Raw genomic sequence first — 14409 nt, 5'->3', positions numbered from 1 at the left:
GGATGCCATCAATATGCAGATGAAACCCAGCTCTATATCTCACTATCCAAATCACCACGGGATGCAGTAGAGATCTCAGGTTGCGGTTTAATGGCTGTGGTCAAATGGCTGAAAGCAAACAAGTTGAAACTGAACCCAAACAAGACAGAAGTGATGCTGGTTGGGAAGGCAGAGATCTTGAAGGACATCATGCTTCCCATTTTTGATGGAGTCCATCTAGCAGTAGCACTGCTAGAAAAGCAAATCAAGACTCCTGAAAAAAATGATTTCCGCAAACTCAGCCTACCCTTTTAGTTTACCCCTTACCTCTAAACAGCCGATCTGGCCACCTGGATCCATGCCATAGTAACATCAAGACTTGACTACTGCAATGCACTGCACACTGGTCTCCCCTCTAAGTTAACTTGGGGAGTCCAGTGATTGCAGGAGACTGCAGCTTGGCTGTTATCAGGAACTAGGAGAATGCTGAATATTACTTCCATTCTACAGTAACCATTTGGCTTCCCAGCTGTTACTGAGCCCATTTCAAGATATTGGGTATCACCTACAAAGCTCTCCACAGCCTTAGCCCATTGTACCTACTGGACTGCCTCTCTCCCCATATTCCACCACAACGACTTCAGTCATCTGAACAGGGCCTTTTGCAGGTGCCACCTTTCACATGGGCAAAATCAACATGTTCATCCTCTGCACTGGCCTCCACTATGGAGTCATCTACCTGAAGAGGTCAGGAAAGCTCCCACTCTCCTGGCCTTCCATAAACAATGCAAAACGGAGTTGTTCAAGAGGGCTTTTTGCTCAGATGGGAGGGCTGTACTGTAAGAAAGTGGTTTCAAGAAATCCACTAGTAAAGGAATAGGAAAGCATTAGTAAAGGGATAAGGAGGGACCACAGACTTCACTATTATTGCTGTAAACTGTGAGGGACCATTGGTAGAAATACGATCCTACTCGTTCGTTTCTATGTTGTTTAATATATCAGTCATTGAATTTGCCTATGCTTGTTTCAACACTTAATTTTTAAAAAACCCTTTTCTCTTCGTTCTTTCTTTCTGTTTAAATCTTGCAGATTGTATGTATATATCCAATACATGTATATTCAAATGTTATGATATTGACTGTACTGACTCACACTATGTAATCTGCCTTGACTCTCAGTGAGAAAGGCAGACTATAAATGACGTAAAATAAAAATGAAAAATAAAAGCGGAGTCCTCCAACCTGGGTCAGGCTGTTGATAATCTATCCCAAACACCCCAGCCTGGCAACAAAGGGATACTTTGAAATCTAGTTGAAAGCCTCATTCTTCTTACCAATTGCATCTTTTGTGAGCATGTTCTGAGTACACTTTTGTGCCAGGGCAGCCGAGGGAAGCAAGAGGCAGTAACAGTAACAGAGCATCTCAGACTTAGGGGCAGCCCTGACCTGCAGCTGTGATAGATGTTGTGCACCTGACCTACTGCTTCCCCATGGAGATCATGCACATGATGGCCCTCTTCCTTTGCTGGTTGACATCACAGCCGTCTGGGCTCTGAGAAGGAGCAGGAAAGGGAGCTGCTAGAGTGGCAAGTCTTGCTGTGTTTGCTGTGGGGGAGGACAGTGTTCGGGGCTGTGTGAGTGTGTAGAGCCTGCTGTAAAGTGGTGCCTGTTGGAGGAAGTGTTTCTGTTTGTCTTTTTTGCCTGAGTTGGAGCTGATTGCAGAGGGGGATTGTTACTAATGGGAGAGTGTCTGTTTTGCCTGAAGCTTACTTCTGGCCCCACTCTCTACTAAGTGAGCCTTGGATTGAATTAGGCTCCTCCTCACCTGAGGCACATCACAGCCATCTGGGCTCTGAGAAGGAGCTAGAAGAGTACTCTTGGAATATACTTGGAAGGCGATGATGTCGACAGAAGGCCCCTTTCCAGTCACCGGCATGGAGTGTGCCATGTTTGTTTTCCTCCAGGAAGAGAAGGTGGACTTCGCTTGTCAGAAGTGTAAGCTGGTCAGGCTTTTGGAAGAGAAGATTCAGATCCTGGAGGAGAGGATCACCACCCTTCAGGAAATCAAGGAAGGGGAGGATTTTATTGAGAAGAGCCTGGGGGCTCTGCACAAGCATGAAGAAATAAGTCCAAGAGAAGAAGGAAGAGTCAATCTCCCTTCTGAGCCTCCTCTCGGTTCTGCAGTATAAACCAGAAGAGATAGAATAAGGCGACGCTCTGGTCCACTGGAGCTCAAGAATCGTTTTGAGGTGCTTGAGATGGTGATGGAGACGAGAGTGGAAAGAGAACCACAAAAACCTGGAGGAGGGAGTGAAGAATGCATGGGGCCACGCGGAAGTGGAAGAAAACAGAAGGTGGTGGTCATTGGGGACTCTCTGCTCAGGGGTATGGAACGTCATGTGTCCAGGCCAGATCCCGTTCTCCAAGAGATGTGTTGCTTGTCAGGAGCCAGAATTCAGGAAATATAACAAAAGGAGAGGGGAGTGACTATACCGGGGGGAGAGAGTAAAGTGAAAAAATTCTAAGCAATTATTTTATTTGATTAGTATGAATAGTTGGGTATCAATAGTGTTACTATTATAAGGATTATAAGGATAGAATTTAATTAATTTTTTTTAAGTAAGCAGATAACTGTACAATGTAATATACATTAGCATACATAATATAGGTCTAATTGATAGACCTTTGTTGAATGTGTACATGAATTGTTTGTTGTGTAGTTTTACAATGGAGAAATTAGTTAATCAAAAAGGACAAGACATGTAAAAGAAAGTAAAGAGTAACACATAGAGTACAAGTCGAATTGATTGATTTATAATAAATGTATGCAATGTTTATAGAAGTATGTGAAGTTATGCATAAAGAGGGACAAATTGTTTGTCCCATTTTGAAGTACTTAGAAAGAGTAAGATAGAGTACAGAATACCAAAATGATTATTATTATTATTATTATTATTATTATTATTGAAAAAGATAAGTTAAGATTTTCATACTTTTACCCATTTGGGAAGGAAATTAGAGATAGCACTATGTTACTATAGAAAAGCTTAGAAGAGTTTGAAAGTATATTATAATAAGTACAGTAAGTTTGAAATGAGTAGAGGGAGAATAGACAAGGGGTTGGAAAACTGTTGGAAGTCAACAAAAGGGGGGGGGAAAGGGAGGGGGTTAGAATTGGAAAATTTAAGGGAATGTGATTGTAATAAATTTTATATGTGTCTAATCCAATAAAAATTTTTATAAAAAAAAAAAGGAGCCAGAATTCAGGATATTACTGACCAACTGCCGAAACTACTCAGACTGACTGATCAGTACCCGTTTGTGCTGGTTCACATGGGAACTAATGACATGGTCACGAATATCATCGCAAGAATTAAAGAGGATTATTAAGCTCTTGGAAGGCAGTTGAAGACATTGGGGGCACAGGTGGTATTCTCTTCTATCTGTCCTGTCAAAGGAAGAGGAATGCAAAGGGAACAGACCATACTCGAGGTGAATCGTTGGCTGTGGTGCTAGTGCTGGCAGGAGCGCTTTGGGTTCTGGGACCACAAGATAAGTTTTCTCAGAGAAGGCCTTCTGGCACATGTTGGGCTTCACCTCTCAAGGTGAGGGAAGAAAATGTTTCGGGTGAACCTGGGGAGCTTCATCAGGAGAGCTTTAAACTGATGCCGCAAGAGGATGGGGACGATCAACTGGGGGATTTCAATGAAGAAGTGATAACAGTGGAGGCCCACATGGGTAGGGCAGATCAAACAAAGGTACAAGGCTACATCCCCACTCTGCCCTGGAAGCTTACTGGGTGAACTTGGGCAAGTCACAAAATCTCAGCCTATCCTACCTCACAGGATTGTTGTGAGGATAAAATGGAGGAGAGAGTGATGATGTAAGCTGCTTTGAGTCCCATTGTGGAGAAATGCAGAGTATAAATAAATAAAATAAAAGTGCCTATATACCAATGCCCGAAGTATGGGTAATAAGAAGGACGAGCTTGAGCTTCTCTTTCAAACAGAGGGCTACGATATAATAGGAATTACTGAGACTTGGTGGGATGATTCCCATGACTGGAATGTGGTAGTGGATGGGTACGAGTTGTTCAAGAAAAAATAGAAGAGTAGAAGAGGAGGTGGAGTGACATTGTATGTGAGGAGAGGGCTTGGTTGTCAGGAAGTTCTGGAGAATGTGGTTGACAGTGTCAGGTTTTGCCCTGGGCGTGGCCTCACCGAACACAGTGGCAACTGATACCAGCCCCTGGGGGGTCATGAGGGAATATGCAGGGACCCGCTCTGTGGAAGGAGGGGAGATATACCTCACCCTTTCCCCCTCTCTGTCCAGTCTTTCACCATCCTCCCTTCCTTCCTTCCTTGCTTGCTTGCTTGCTCATTCCTCCTCCAACCAACTTTCACGCTCCAACTCCACATCTTTACTCCTCCTCTACAACCCACCAGGAACCCTCTGCTGAGCCTGCCTTTACAGGGCTTCTCCCAACGGCCTGCCCCTCCCTCCCTCCCTCCCAGGCTCTTTCCTGTCCCTGATGCCTTCCAGCTGGGTCTACTCTCAGCTGTTCCCTCCCCCATCCCAGGTTCTCCTCGCTCTCCTGTTCTTTCTTGCAGGGCTGGGTGAGATGTAGCCCAGCTGGGGCCTCCTTCAGGCGTTCCCCCTTTCCCTCTTCCTTCCTCTCTCCTTCTTTCCTGCAGGGTGGGGCTGGGAGGCCTCTTCCAAGCCAGGCAGTGCAGCCTCCTCTGCCCCTGCTCACGAGGTGCCACACTGGTCTCCTGGGCTTCATTTGGCTCCCCCAGGGGGCTGTTGCCTCTGGCTCCCCCTTGGGCTTGTGCAGGTGCTTCCAGCCCCCCTGCCCTGTCATTGGATTCTCTGGAAGGCCTGCTTGCTTCTTGACCTTTGGGGCATGGGAGGGCAGTGCGGACCAGGCTGGTTCCTCCCCCTGGCTGCTCTTTCCCTTCCCTTCCTGCCAGCTCTTGGGCTTCCTGTGCCTGCAATTAGGGGTTTGTGGCAAGTCCGAGGTGCTTGGGGCGCTCCACCCTGGACAGATAACCCAGTGGAAAGCATATGGGTGGAAATAATGGGAGGAAGGACAAGGGGTATTGTTTTTGGAGTCTGCTACAGACCACCTGACCAGCGAGAAGAAACGGATGCTGCCCTCCTTGAACAGATTGGTAGAGTATCCAGACATCAGAACCTTGTAATTATGGGTGACTTCAGCTTCCCCCATGTGTGCTGGGAGACAAGCTCTGCAAAGCGACAAGACTCATGTAACTACGTGACCTGCCTGGCCGATAACTTCCTTTTTCAAATGGTGGAGGAAGCTACAAGGGGCTCAGCCGTACTAGACTTAATATTAACCAACAGGGAAGAATTGGTAGATGGGGTGAAGGTGGTGGGGACCTTAGGGGGAAGTGACCATGTCCTCCTTGAATTCCAGTTGCTGGGGGGGGGGCAAGAAAGTTCATAGCCAGACACGCAGGTTAGATTATCATAGGGCCAACTTCAATGAACTCAGAGGCTTGATGAGAGTCATTCTGTGGGGGAGTGTGCTGGAAGGGAAAGGAGCGAGTGAAGGGTGGGCTCTTCTCAAACACGAGCTTTTGCAAGCTCCAGCCCTCACTATCCCAGCAAGACGGAAACATGGTAAGGGCTCCAAGAAACCAATGTGGATGAACAGAGAGCTCCAGAATAAGCTGAGGGAGAAAAAGGAAATGTTCAGGAAATGGAGAGAAGGACAGACCTCTAAAGAGGAGTATATGAGGGTGACTAGGTACTGCAGATCAGCCATCTGAGAAGCCAAAACTCAGTACGAGCTGGGTCTGGCCAGGGGGGCTCACAACAACAAGAAAAACTTCTACAGATACGTGAGAAGCAAACAAGGTAAAAGAGGCAACTGGACCACTGTTGGGCATGGAAGGAGAAACTCTGATGGAGGACAGAGAAAAATCAGAAAGTGTTAATGACTTTTTTGCCTCTATTTTTTTCCCTGAAGAACTTGAGCCCATCTAGAGATGGTAGTAGAAATGACAGGACAAGGGGGGGGGCTAGTTGACATTGACAGAGAGGTTGTGGAGAGGCACCTGGCTGCACTGGACGAATACAAATCCCCTGAGCCAGATGGTGTGCACCCAAGAGTGCTGAAAGGACTTTCTAGAGAACTTGCAGAGCCTCTGTCTATCATCTTCAAGGCCTCCTGGAGGACTGGGGATGTGCCATAAGATTGGAGAAGAGCGAATGTTATCCCAATCTTTAAGAAAGGGAAGATGGATAACTTGAGAAACTACAGGCCAGTCAGTCTGACTTCTGTTGCTGGGAAGATATTAGAGCAGATTTTAAAGGCATCCATCTGTAAGCATCTGAAGGACCACTTAGTGTTCCAGGGAAGTCAGCATGGTTTTGCCCCCAACAGATCTTGTCAGACCAACCTGGTTTCCTTCTTTGATCAAGTGATGAGATTACTGGATCATGGGAACTGTCAGTGTGATTTACCTGGATTTCAGTAAAGCTTTTGATAAGCTTTCCCATGACATTCTAATGGGTAAACTGGAAGACTGTGGACTGGACTATGAGACAGTTCAGTGGATAGGGAACTGGTTAGAGGACCGCACCCAAAGAGTGGTGGTCAATGGCGTTTCATCAGATTGGAGGGAGGTGTCCAGTGGGGTGCCTCAGGGCTCGGTTTTGGGCCCGGTACTTTTCAATATTTTTATCAATGATCTGGATGAAGGGGTAAACGGACTACTCATTAAATTTGCTGAAGATACCAAATTGAGAGGAGTGGCAAAAGCCCAAGAAGATAGAGTTAAAATTCAACAAGACCTGAATACTCTGGAGAAGTGGGTTGTTGTGAACAGGATGCAATTCAACAAAGACAAGTGCACAGTATTACATCTGGGCCACAAAAATGTGAAGCACAAATACAGGATGGGGGAAACACTTCTGGGTAGTAGTGTATGCAAAAGAGATCTTGAAGTAAGAGTGGACTGTAGACTAAATATGAGCAATCAGTGTGATGCGGTGGCAAAAAAGTCAACTTCAGTCTTGGGTTGTATCAAAAGGGCCATTGCATCAAAATCGCAAGAGGCCATAGCCCCTCTCTATACTACCTTGGTCAGGCTGCACCTGGAGTACTGTGTGCAGTTCTGGAGGCCTCACTTCAAAAAGGATGTGGACAAAATTGAGAGGGTGCAGAAGAGAGCGATGAGAATGATCAGGGGTCTGGAGACTGAGCCATATGAGGAAAGGCTGAGGGCCTTGGGAATGTTGAGTTTGGAGAAGAGGAGGTTGAGGGGGGACATGATTGCTCTTTTTAAATATTTGAAAGGCTGTCATTTGGAGGAGGGCAAGGAGCTGTTCCAGTTGGCAGCAGAGGGCAGGACTTGAAGCAACGGGCTTAAATTACATGCAGAAAGGTACCGGCTGGATATTAGGAAAAACTTTTTCACGGCCAGAGTAGTTCCAAGGTGGAATCAGCTGCCTAGGGAGGTGGTGAGCTCCCCCTCACTGGCCATTTTCAAGAAGAGGCTGGATAAATACTTGTCAGAGATGCTTTAGGCTGATACTGCACTGGGCAGGGGGTTGGACTAGATGGTCTGTATGGCCCCTTCCAACTCTATGAGTCTGTAATCCAAAACTCTTCTGACTGTCCCTGCCTGCCATCCACCCCTCACTCCACCTTCCAGGCCCAGCTCCACACCACAGATGGTCCTTCATACTCCTCTGATCCAGCCAGTCCGTTTCAGTCATGCACTCTGGCAGCACTTCCCTTCCCACCCTTCCCATTGAGCTTCCTGATCAACGTATTGCAAACTGTGAGGTTGGGTGTAGGAGAGCCTGCTGAAGTCTCCCTGCTAGTTTGGCATCTCCACGTATGAAGGGGGGCGTTGAAATGCCGCGGGTTCTGATGAATCATGAAACGAGCAAATTGTTTCGGCAAACGTGTCAATTTTGTGAAATGTCATGATCCGTAATTTGTGGATTGCAACAAAACACAAAACTGTCATTTCGATTTATTTCCGTTTCATGCCCATGTCTCTTGAAAAACAGACCTTGGTTGTAACAGAAGCCTTATTAAAAGAAGAAGAAATCCAGTGGCACCTTAAAGACTAACAATATGATTTGAGCTTCTGTACATCAAATCTTCCTTCGTCAGATGCATTTCTGTTGCATCTGGAGAAGTGAGCTATTAAAGCTCAGTCTGGAATAAATGCTAGCTTTTAAGGTGCCACTGGACTTGTTTCGTTTTGCTGCTAACACTGCTACCCCACCAGGCAGAATCTCTGCACCAATAGACATCAGCCCATTCTCTGAGGTCATCTTCAGTGGCACTTAAGAAGTGACCAGATGTCAGGTGGTAATTAGTGACAGGGTCTTTGTGATGGTACCTTGGTTGTGGAGTACCTTCTGCAGAGGAACCTAACTTTAGTAACGGTCAAGTGCTAGATTTAAAAAAAATGTGATCTTTCTGAGCTTTTTAAGGAAGGGTGGTTTGTTTGTAAGTTCTTTTGCTTTTTTTTTTTGCTATCACTCCCTGTTGTTTTATCTGTTGTAATTTTATAAGTTGGTTATATTTTTAATTAGAATTGATCTTATGCTTTTCAAAAAGTTGAATAAAAAAGGCAGCGGGCAGATATTTTAAATAAATCAAAAGTTGGTTCTGTTTACATTCTTGGAAGCAGTAATAATGTTATAAATCTCTAACACGTTCTTTATCCATTTGATCTCTTATGAACTATAAGGAAAGGTGGGGTAAAAATGTTTAAATAAATAAATAAATAATGCCAGTGTGTGAGAATTATTATAAATAACTTTCATTTTCAAAAGTAAAGCCCTGTGTATGTGGAGAGTAAAGCTTTTTAAAATGGCGTCCTTTAAAAGGATGGTAAACAGAATATCCATACAGCATTTCTTGCTTGCAGCCTACATGACTGTACTGGCAACATAATAAATCTTTCTAACCTTCTCCTCCCCGATTTAGTTCTGCTCGCAAGGACAGTTGTTCAGGGCATCTTAAGCATAAATGAAAACAAACAAACAAAAATTCTAAGCAATGAAACAAAGCTGACACTTCCAAGTATAATCCTAAACAGAGTTATACCCTTCTAAATCCATCAAAGTAAATGGACTCAGAAGGGTGTAATTCTGTTTAGGATTGCACTGTTAGTATTTTAAACTACATAGATATGTAATGAATTGATGTTCCCCATCAAAGGGCATGCCTCTTTGCTATTCCAAGAGGTCACCTTGCTGTCCTTTCTAAGAAGTACTTATTCTGAGTAACTGCACAGTAGGAGAAATATCTGTAATTTCCTGCTTGGGAAGGAGAAATCCACACATTCAGCTCTGTGGATAAATGTCCTGAGCAAGCCAGATTTTTTTTGGAGGGGGGGGGGGGAGGTTGATTGTTCACCAGAGGGGTAAAGAAAATCCAAAGGGAGCTGTATGCTAGCTGCAACTATTATGTTTTAATACCTATCTGAGCCAGTGGCTGGCATAGAGAAGAAGTGGTGAGCAAGAATCCAACACAGTGTCCAAAGTCTTCTGGCTCCCATGTTGAGAACTAGGTAGTCAAGAATGTTGCATAGCGGCTTTTTGCAAGAGAGAGAGAGAGAGAGAATCCCCACCACCACTCATCCCCCGGCAGAGAATTCCATGGAGTGGCTGTTCTTTGTAGAACTACACTACCCAGGGAACCTTGCAGGACCGAAAGTGCCCTGGGCATCTCGTATAGTTTCCCTCTGAGAAACAGCAATCCTTAACAGGGCAGCTCAGAAGTCGCATTTTATTCAGTGGAACATCCCAAAGAAGTCTTTGTAAGTTTGCAACCATAAGGTTGGATGTAGCCAAGGTTTTTTGTTTCAGTAGAGGGTTGCCAACCTTCAGATGAGGCCTGGAGATCTCCCAGAATTACAAGTGACTGTACAGAGATCTCTTCCCCTGGAGAAAATGGTTGCTTTGGAGGATTGCTGCCTAATAACATGCCCCTCTGAGGCACCTCCCTTTCCCACACACTGCATTCTCAAGCCTTAGGATGGCCAGCTCTGGGTTGGGAAATTTCTGGAGATTTGGAGGGACGAAGCCTAGGAACAGTGGGGTTGGGGGGTGGGCTAGAGTTCCTAAGGGCATCACGCCAGAGAATCCACCCTGCGAAGCGGTCATTTTCTCCAGGAGAACTGATCTCTGTTGTTGTTCCAGGAGATCTCCAGGCCCCACCTGGAGGCTGCCAACTCTATCAATCTGCAGCCCCCTCCCCTCCCCCCCCGCGCCCAGAATTTCCCAATCTGGAGTTGGCAAACTTAGATCAATTTTACCTAAATCCCCTCCTCATTACATCCCCCATCACACCAAGTTTTTGTCGCCGTACCTCTCAGGGCCCCCTGCATGGCCTTCCTGGTCATCCAAGGAGACCAGAACTACAGAAGTTTCCTCCCACTTTCACCAGTGGAAAAGCTGATTGGATCTAACCCAAACTTAGTGAGCATGTTCTATGCACGTGGGATATAGAAAAACTATGTAGGAATAGCAGTAGATCAAATGTCTGTTTAGGAAGAAAAATCCATTTCCAATATCTGAATAGCCAAAAGCCTACGAGACACACTACACTGTTACATCATTGCTTAACATTTTACATAATTTGTTGACAGTTCAGAGTACCTCATATTCACAATCCTAAAGAAGCATCACTAGAAATAATTAGGTGGTGGAATTCCTCATTGACTTCCTCATTGAGAAAGTGCGGAAATGAGGAAATTAATCATCTAAACCACGCACTTCAGGCAAATGGCTACTCCAGAAATGAAATCCGAAGAGCAATCAAACCCAGGATGAATCAAACAACCAAGGAAAAACAGTCTCCTACAGGAAAAGTGGTTTTGCCATATATCAAAGGAATTACTGATCAGATGGGAAAGCTTATGAAAAAGCATAACCTTCAAGCAGTATTCAGACCCACCCGAAGAATACAACAGATGCTACGATCAGCAAAAGACAGTAGAGACCCCCTCACCTCTGCAGGAGTATACCGTATACCCTGCAGCTGTGGACAAGTGTACATCGGGACCACAAAGCGTAGCATCCAGACAAGAATAAAAGAACATGAAAGGCACTGCAGACTTGGCCAACCTGAAAAATCAGCAGTGGCTGAACATAGCCTAACTCAAACAGGGCACAGTATCTTATTTCAGGACACCAAAATACTGGACAACACATCCAACTACTTTGTCAGACTGCACAGGGAAGCCATTGAAATTCACAAGCATAAGCAAAACTTCAACAGGAAAGAAGAAACCTTAAGAATGAACAGAGCATGGTTTCCAGTTCCGAAAAACACCAGGCTAACAAAACACTCTATACCCGACAATAGCCCGGCAGAGAAGATTAGCACATGAAGCACCAATCCATATGTAAAAGAACCTCCTCAGGATACAGTGAAGCCTCCCGCCATTAGCATTCCACACCCTGGGAAACTCTTGCAGGATGACTCAGCTCAACCCCACCCCTCCTGAGTAGATATAAATGACCTGCCAACATCTGTTCCACACTGTGACACTGAGAGATCTCTGTCTTTTGGTGCTACACCTCTGAAGATGCCAGCCACAACTGCTGGCAAAACGTCAGGAACTACAACGCCAAGACCACGGCAATACAGCCCGGAAAACCCACAACAACCATCGTTCTCCGGCCGTGAAAGCCTTCGACAATACATCTACCTCACAAGGTTGGTGTTGTGAGGATAAAATAGAGAAGAGCAGAACAATGTAAGCAACTTTGGGTCCCCATTGGGCAGCCAGGCAAGGTGTAAGTGGTTAAATAAAAAAATAAGCGGTGTGTCCTGCTTTCTATGTACAGGAGAGAAAGACTAAATGGTGAGAGAAGAAAATGCTATCTGGTCATCTTTTTTACACCGTGAGGGACTGTCCTGACCCTGTCGCATGCAGTGGTTGGACTGTCATGCCAGAATCAGCGAGACAGGTTCAAATCCCTACTGGGGTGGGATTCACCGGCTTGCCCTTGGTCTGTCACTCTGTCTGAGGGCCAAGCTACAAGTGAGGAATGCCACTTGAGCGGCAAGTGGACTGAGCGGAGGGCAAGTGGAGGGCAAGTGAAGAGGGAGAAATACACTTGCCGCTCAAGTGGCATTCGTCACTTGTAGCTTGGCCCTAAGCCTAATTGACTTGGCAGGATTGTTGGGAGGGTAACATGGAGAAGGTTGAATCCTGATTCTGAACTCCTTGCAAGAAGAGTAGGATACAAATGCTTCCGATGCCTCCCCTCACAGAACAGAAGTCTTCCTCAGTCTGGTTGTGTGTTTTAAAGGCATCCATTCTAGGGAGGAACTACAGAGATTATGAAACAAACCTGGGGGGTTATCCTATAATCCTAATGTGGGAGCATAGGAGGAGTCAGACTTAACCTCCCCCCTCCTGTCAAAGGACTGGCAGGCACAGGGAGAGGGCTCCAGTTTCCCACTTCTCTCTAACAAACACTTCCACACTTGCATTGCCTCTGCAAGGGAAAGGTTTGGGAACATGTTTTTGCTGAAGTGATGGATAGTTCCCCTTCTGCCCCTCGTGCAGGGGGAGGAGTAAGGGGGAGAAAAGGGGGATCTTGAATGATCAGGAGAAGCAGCACTGGGGAAAAAGTAGAAATTAACAGAACTGAAAGAAAACTTTACTCTTTCACAACAGGGAAGAGGGGGAAATAAAGTGTTCATTAGTGGGAGGATGTGAAGAGCTGGTTTCTAATTCCTTACCTCATCATTCCATGGTTTTGCACAATGAAAGGAAAAAGACTCATTAACATCTAAATTGAGAGTGAATGAGTGAATTGCCCTCACTATTTTCACTTTTTTGGGATGTTTCTTGCTTGCTTGCTTTCTGTCTTTTTTGGTTTGCTGTTTAGGCTTTTTGTTGTTGTTGTTGACTTTTGAAAGGTAAAAGCTTATGCACCTTAAAAAGATATTTCAGTGTAATAAATAGCCATTTACATCAGGCAAGCCTAAGGCATGACCAGGAAGAAAGCTAACCGGCTGTGAAGGCTTGCTTCTCTCAACTGGGCAAAAGTGGTTGTGTTATTATATTATTATTTGGGGGGAGGGGGGAGACATGTGTCTCTGAGGTTTACAGTGGCCCCTCTGTTTGAACACCTCAGAGTCCCACTCCATGTGCTTGGGAGGAGAGCATTTAGTGCAAGAGAGCAGTTCCCTGTACGGCCTGCTGCCCTGGCAACCAGATAGATTTCCAGCAGACATCTGTGTGGGAGTTAATGTTGTTCTTTTGCCGTGTTAACCCCTTTCTGGAAAGAGTGGATTGTGTTGTTGTTGTTGTTGTTGTTGTTATTTACAATGGACTTTGCTGCTTGCAGCAGGCTTGCAAAACTGGTGGAGGATGAGAACCGATTTTCTTCTGGCATGATTCTTTTCCATGGTAGAGGTCTGCAGGCACTGATATGTTCACATTATTATTATGTGAAATTGAGCCTACTGAGACAGGCCAAGAAATTTAGATGCCCAAGACAGTGAAACCAAATCTATCCTCTCTCTGCAGATATATATAGTCTGCCACGATCTTGCCTAGTGGTCAGGCAGTTCTCTTCATGCCAAACTCTTTGGTTCCTGGGTCACAATCCTCCAAGCTTGCTTTTTTTGGTCTACCTACTACTTTCTTGATAATACCACCTCTGAGCCATGCTCCTAGCTCTAGCCTTCTACAGATGACCTGCCCATGTGCTGAGAGAGGGTGAGCAGGCACACGTGCTGGCCCTGAGAGCTCCCTGTGTGGTCATCTGCACAGGGATTCCTTCCTGCCTGAAATATCCTTCTTGTTTCTTTCCCCTTACATTTCCAACCTGTTCTCTGATAAGTTGCCTTCTTTCCCTGCCTCTTAGTTCTATTGGATCATCTCCCCATAGTCCTTAGTCCAATTGCTTGTAATGCCCTTACTCTGAGTCTGACCAGGGCATTACAGGTTATCAACAGCTTTTCTCTGTCCCTAAACCATGGCCCTTTTCACACTGCTTACCTGCTGCCTCATCGACACGAAATATTGCACAAAAAATGCGGAACATGGCATTTTCTCGTGCGAGATTTGCAATGTTCCATGTTTTTTGCGACGTCACGCAAATCTTGTGCGAGAAAACACGATGTTCCGTGGGTTTTTGTGCGATATTTCGCGTCGTTGCGGCAGCAGGTAAGCAGTGTGAAAAGGGCTCATATATCAAATTTCTCTCCTCATGCAGCTGAGCGGTACTATTTATTGCCATTCCTGTGCAGCTGTAGTATTTGTGAAGCTTCCGTGTCATTGTAGCATTTCAGCCAATGGGGCTCCGTTTAAGAGGGTGAAGAAGTCGGAGTGTTTTTATTCACTAAGGATGCTCAAGAGGGGAGCTTCCTGCCCATTCAGATCAGCATTCTCAGGAAAGCCAAATTAAACAC

The 14409-nt window shown here is 45.5% G+C and overlaps 1 protein-coding gene across 2 annotated transcripts in view; it reads left to right on the top strand.

Moving 5' to 3' along the window:
- Positions 1–14409, top strand: part of PCDH7 (protocadherin 7) — a 646786-nt gene that overhangs the window by 134276 nt on the left and 498101 nt on the right. The window contains exon 2 of one of the 2 annotated variants that reach the window (XM_054999687.1): positions 145–150. The exons of the other annotated variant lie outside the window; for it this stretch is intronic. Within the exon in view, the coding sequence (XP_054855662.1) occupies positions 145–150 (6 nt within the window). The remainder of the gene's footprint in view (positions 1–144; positions 151–14409) is intronic. 2 annotated transcript variants of the gene reach the window in all.

This window comes from Eublepharis macularius, chromosome 15 (assembly GCF_028583425.1).
Source record: "Eublepharis macularius isolate TG4126 chromosome 15, MPM_Emac_v1.0, whole genome shotgun sequence".
NCBI lineage: Eukaryota > Metazoa > Chordata > Lepidosauria > Squamata > Eublepharidae > Eublepharis > Eublepharis macularius.
Note: the sequence above shows the minus strand (reverse complement) of the source record. Positions and strands in the feature narration are given on the sequence as shown.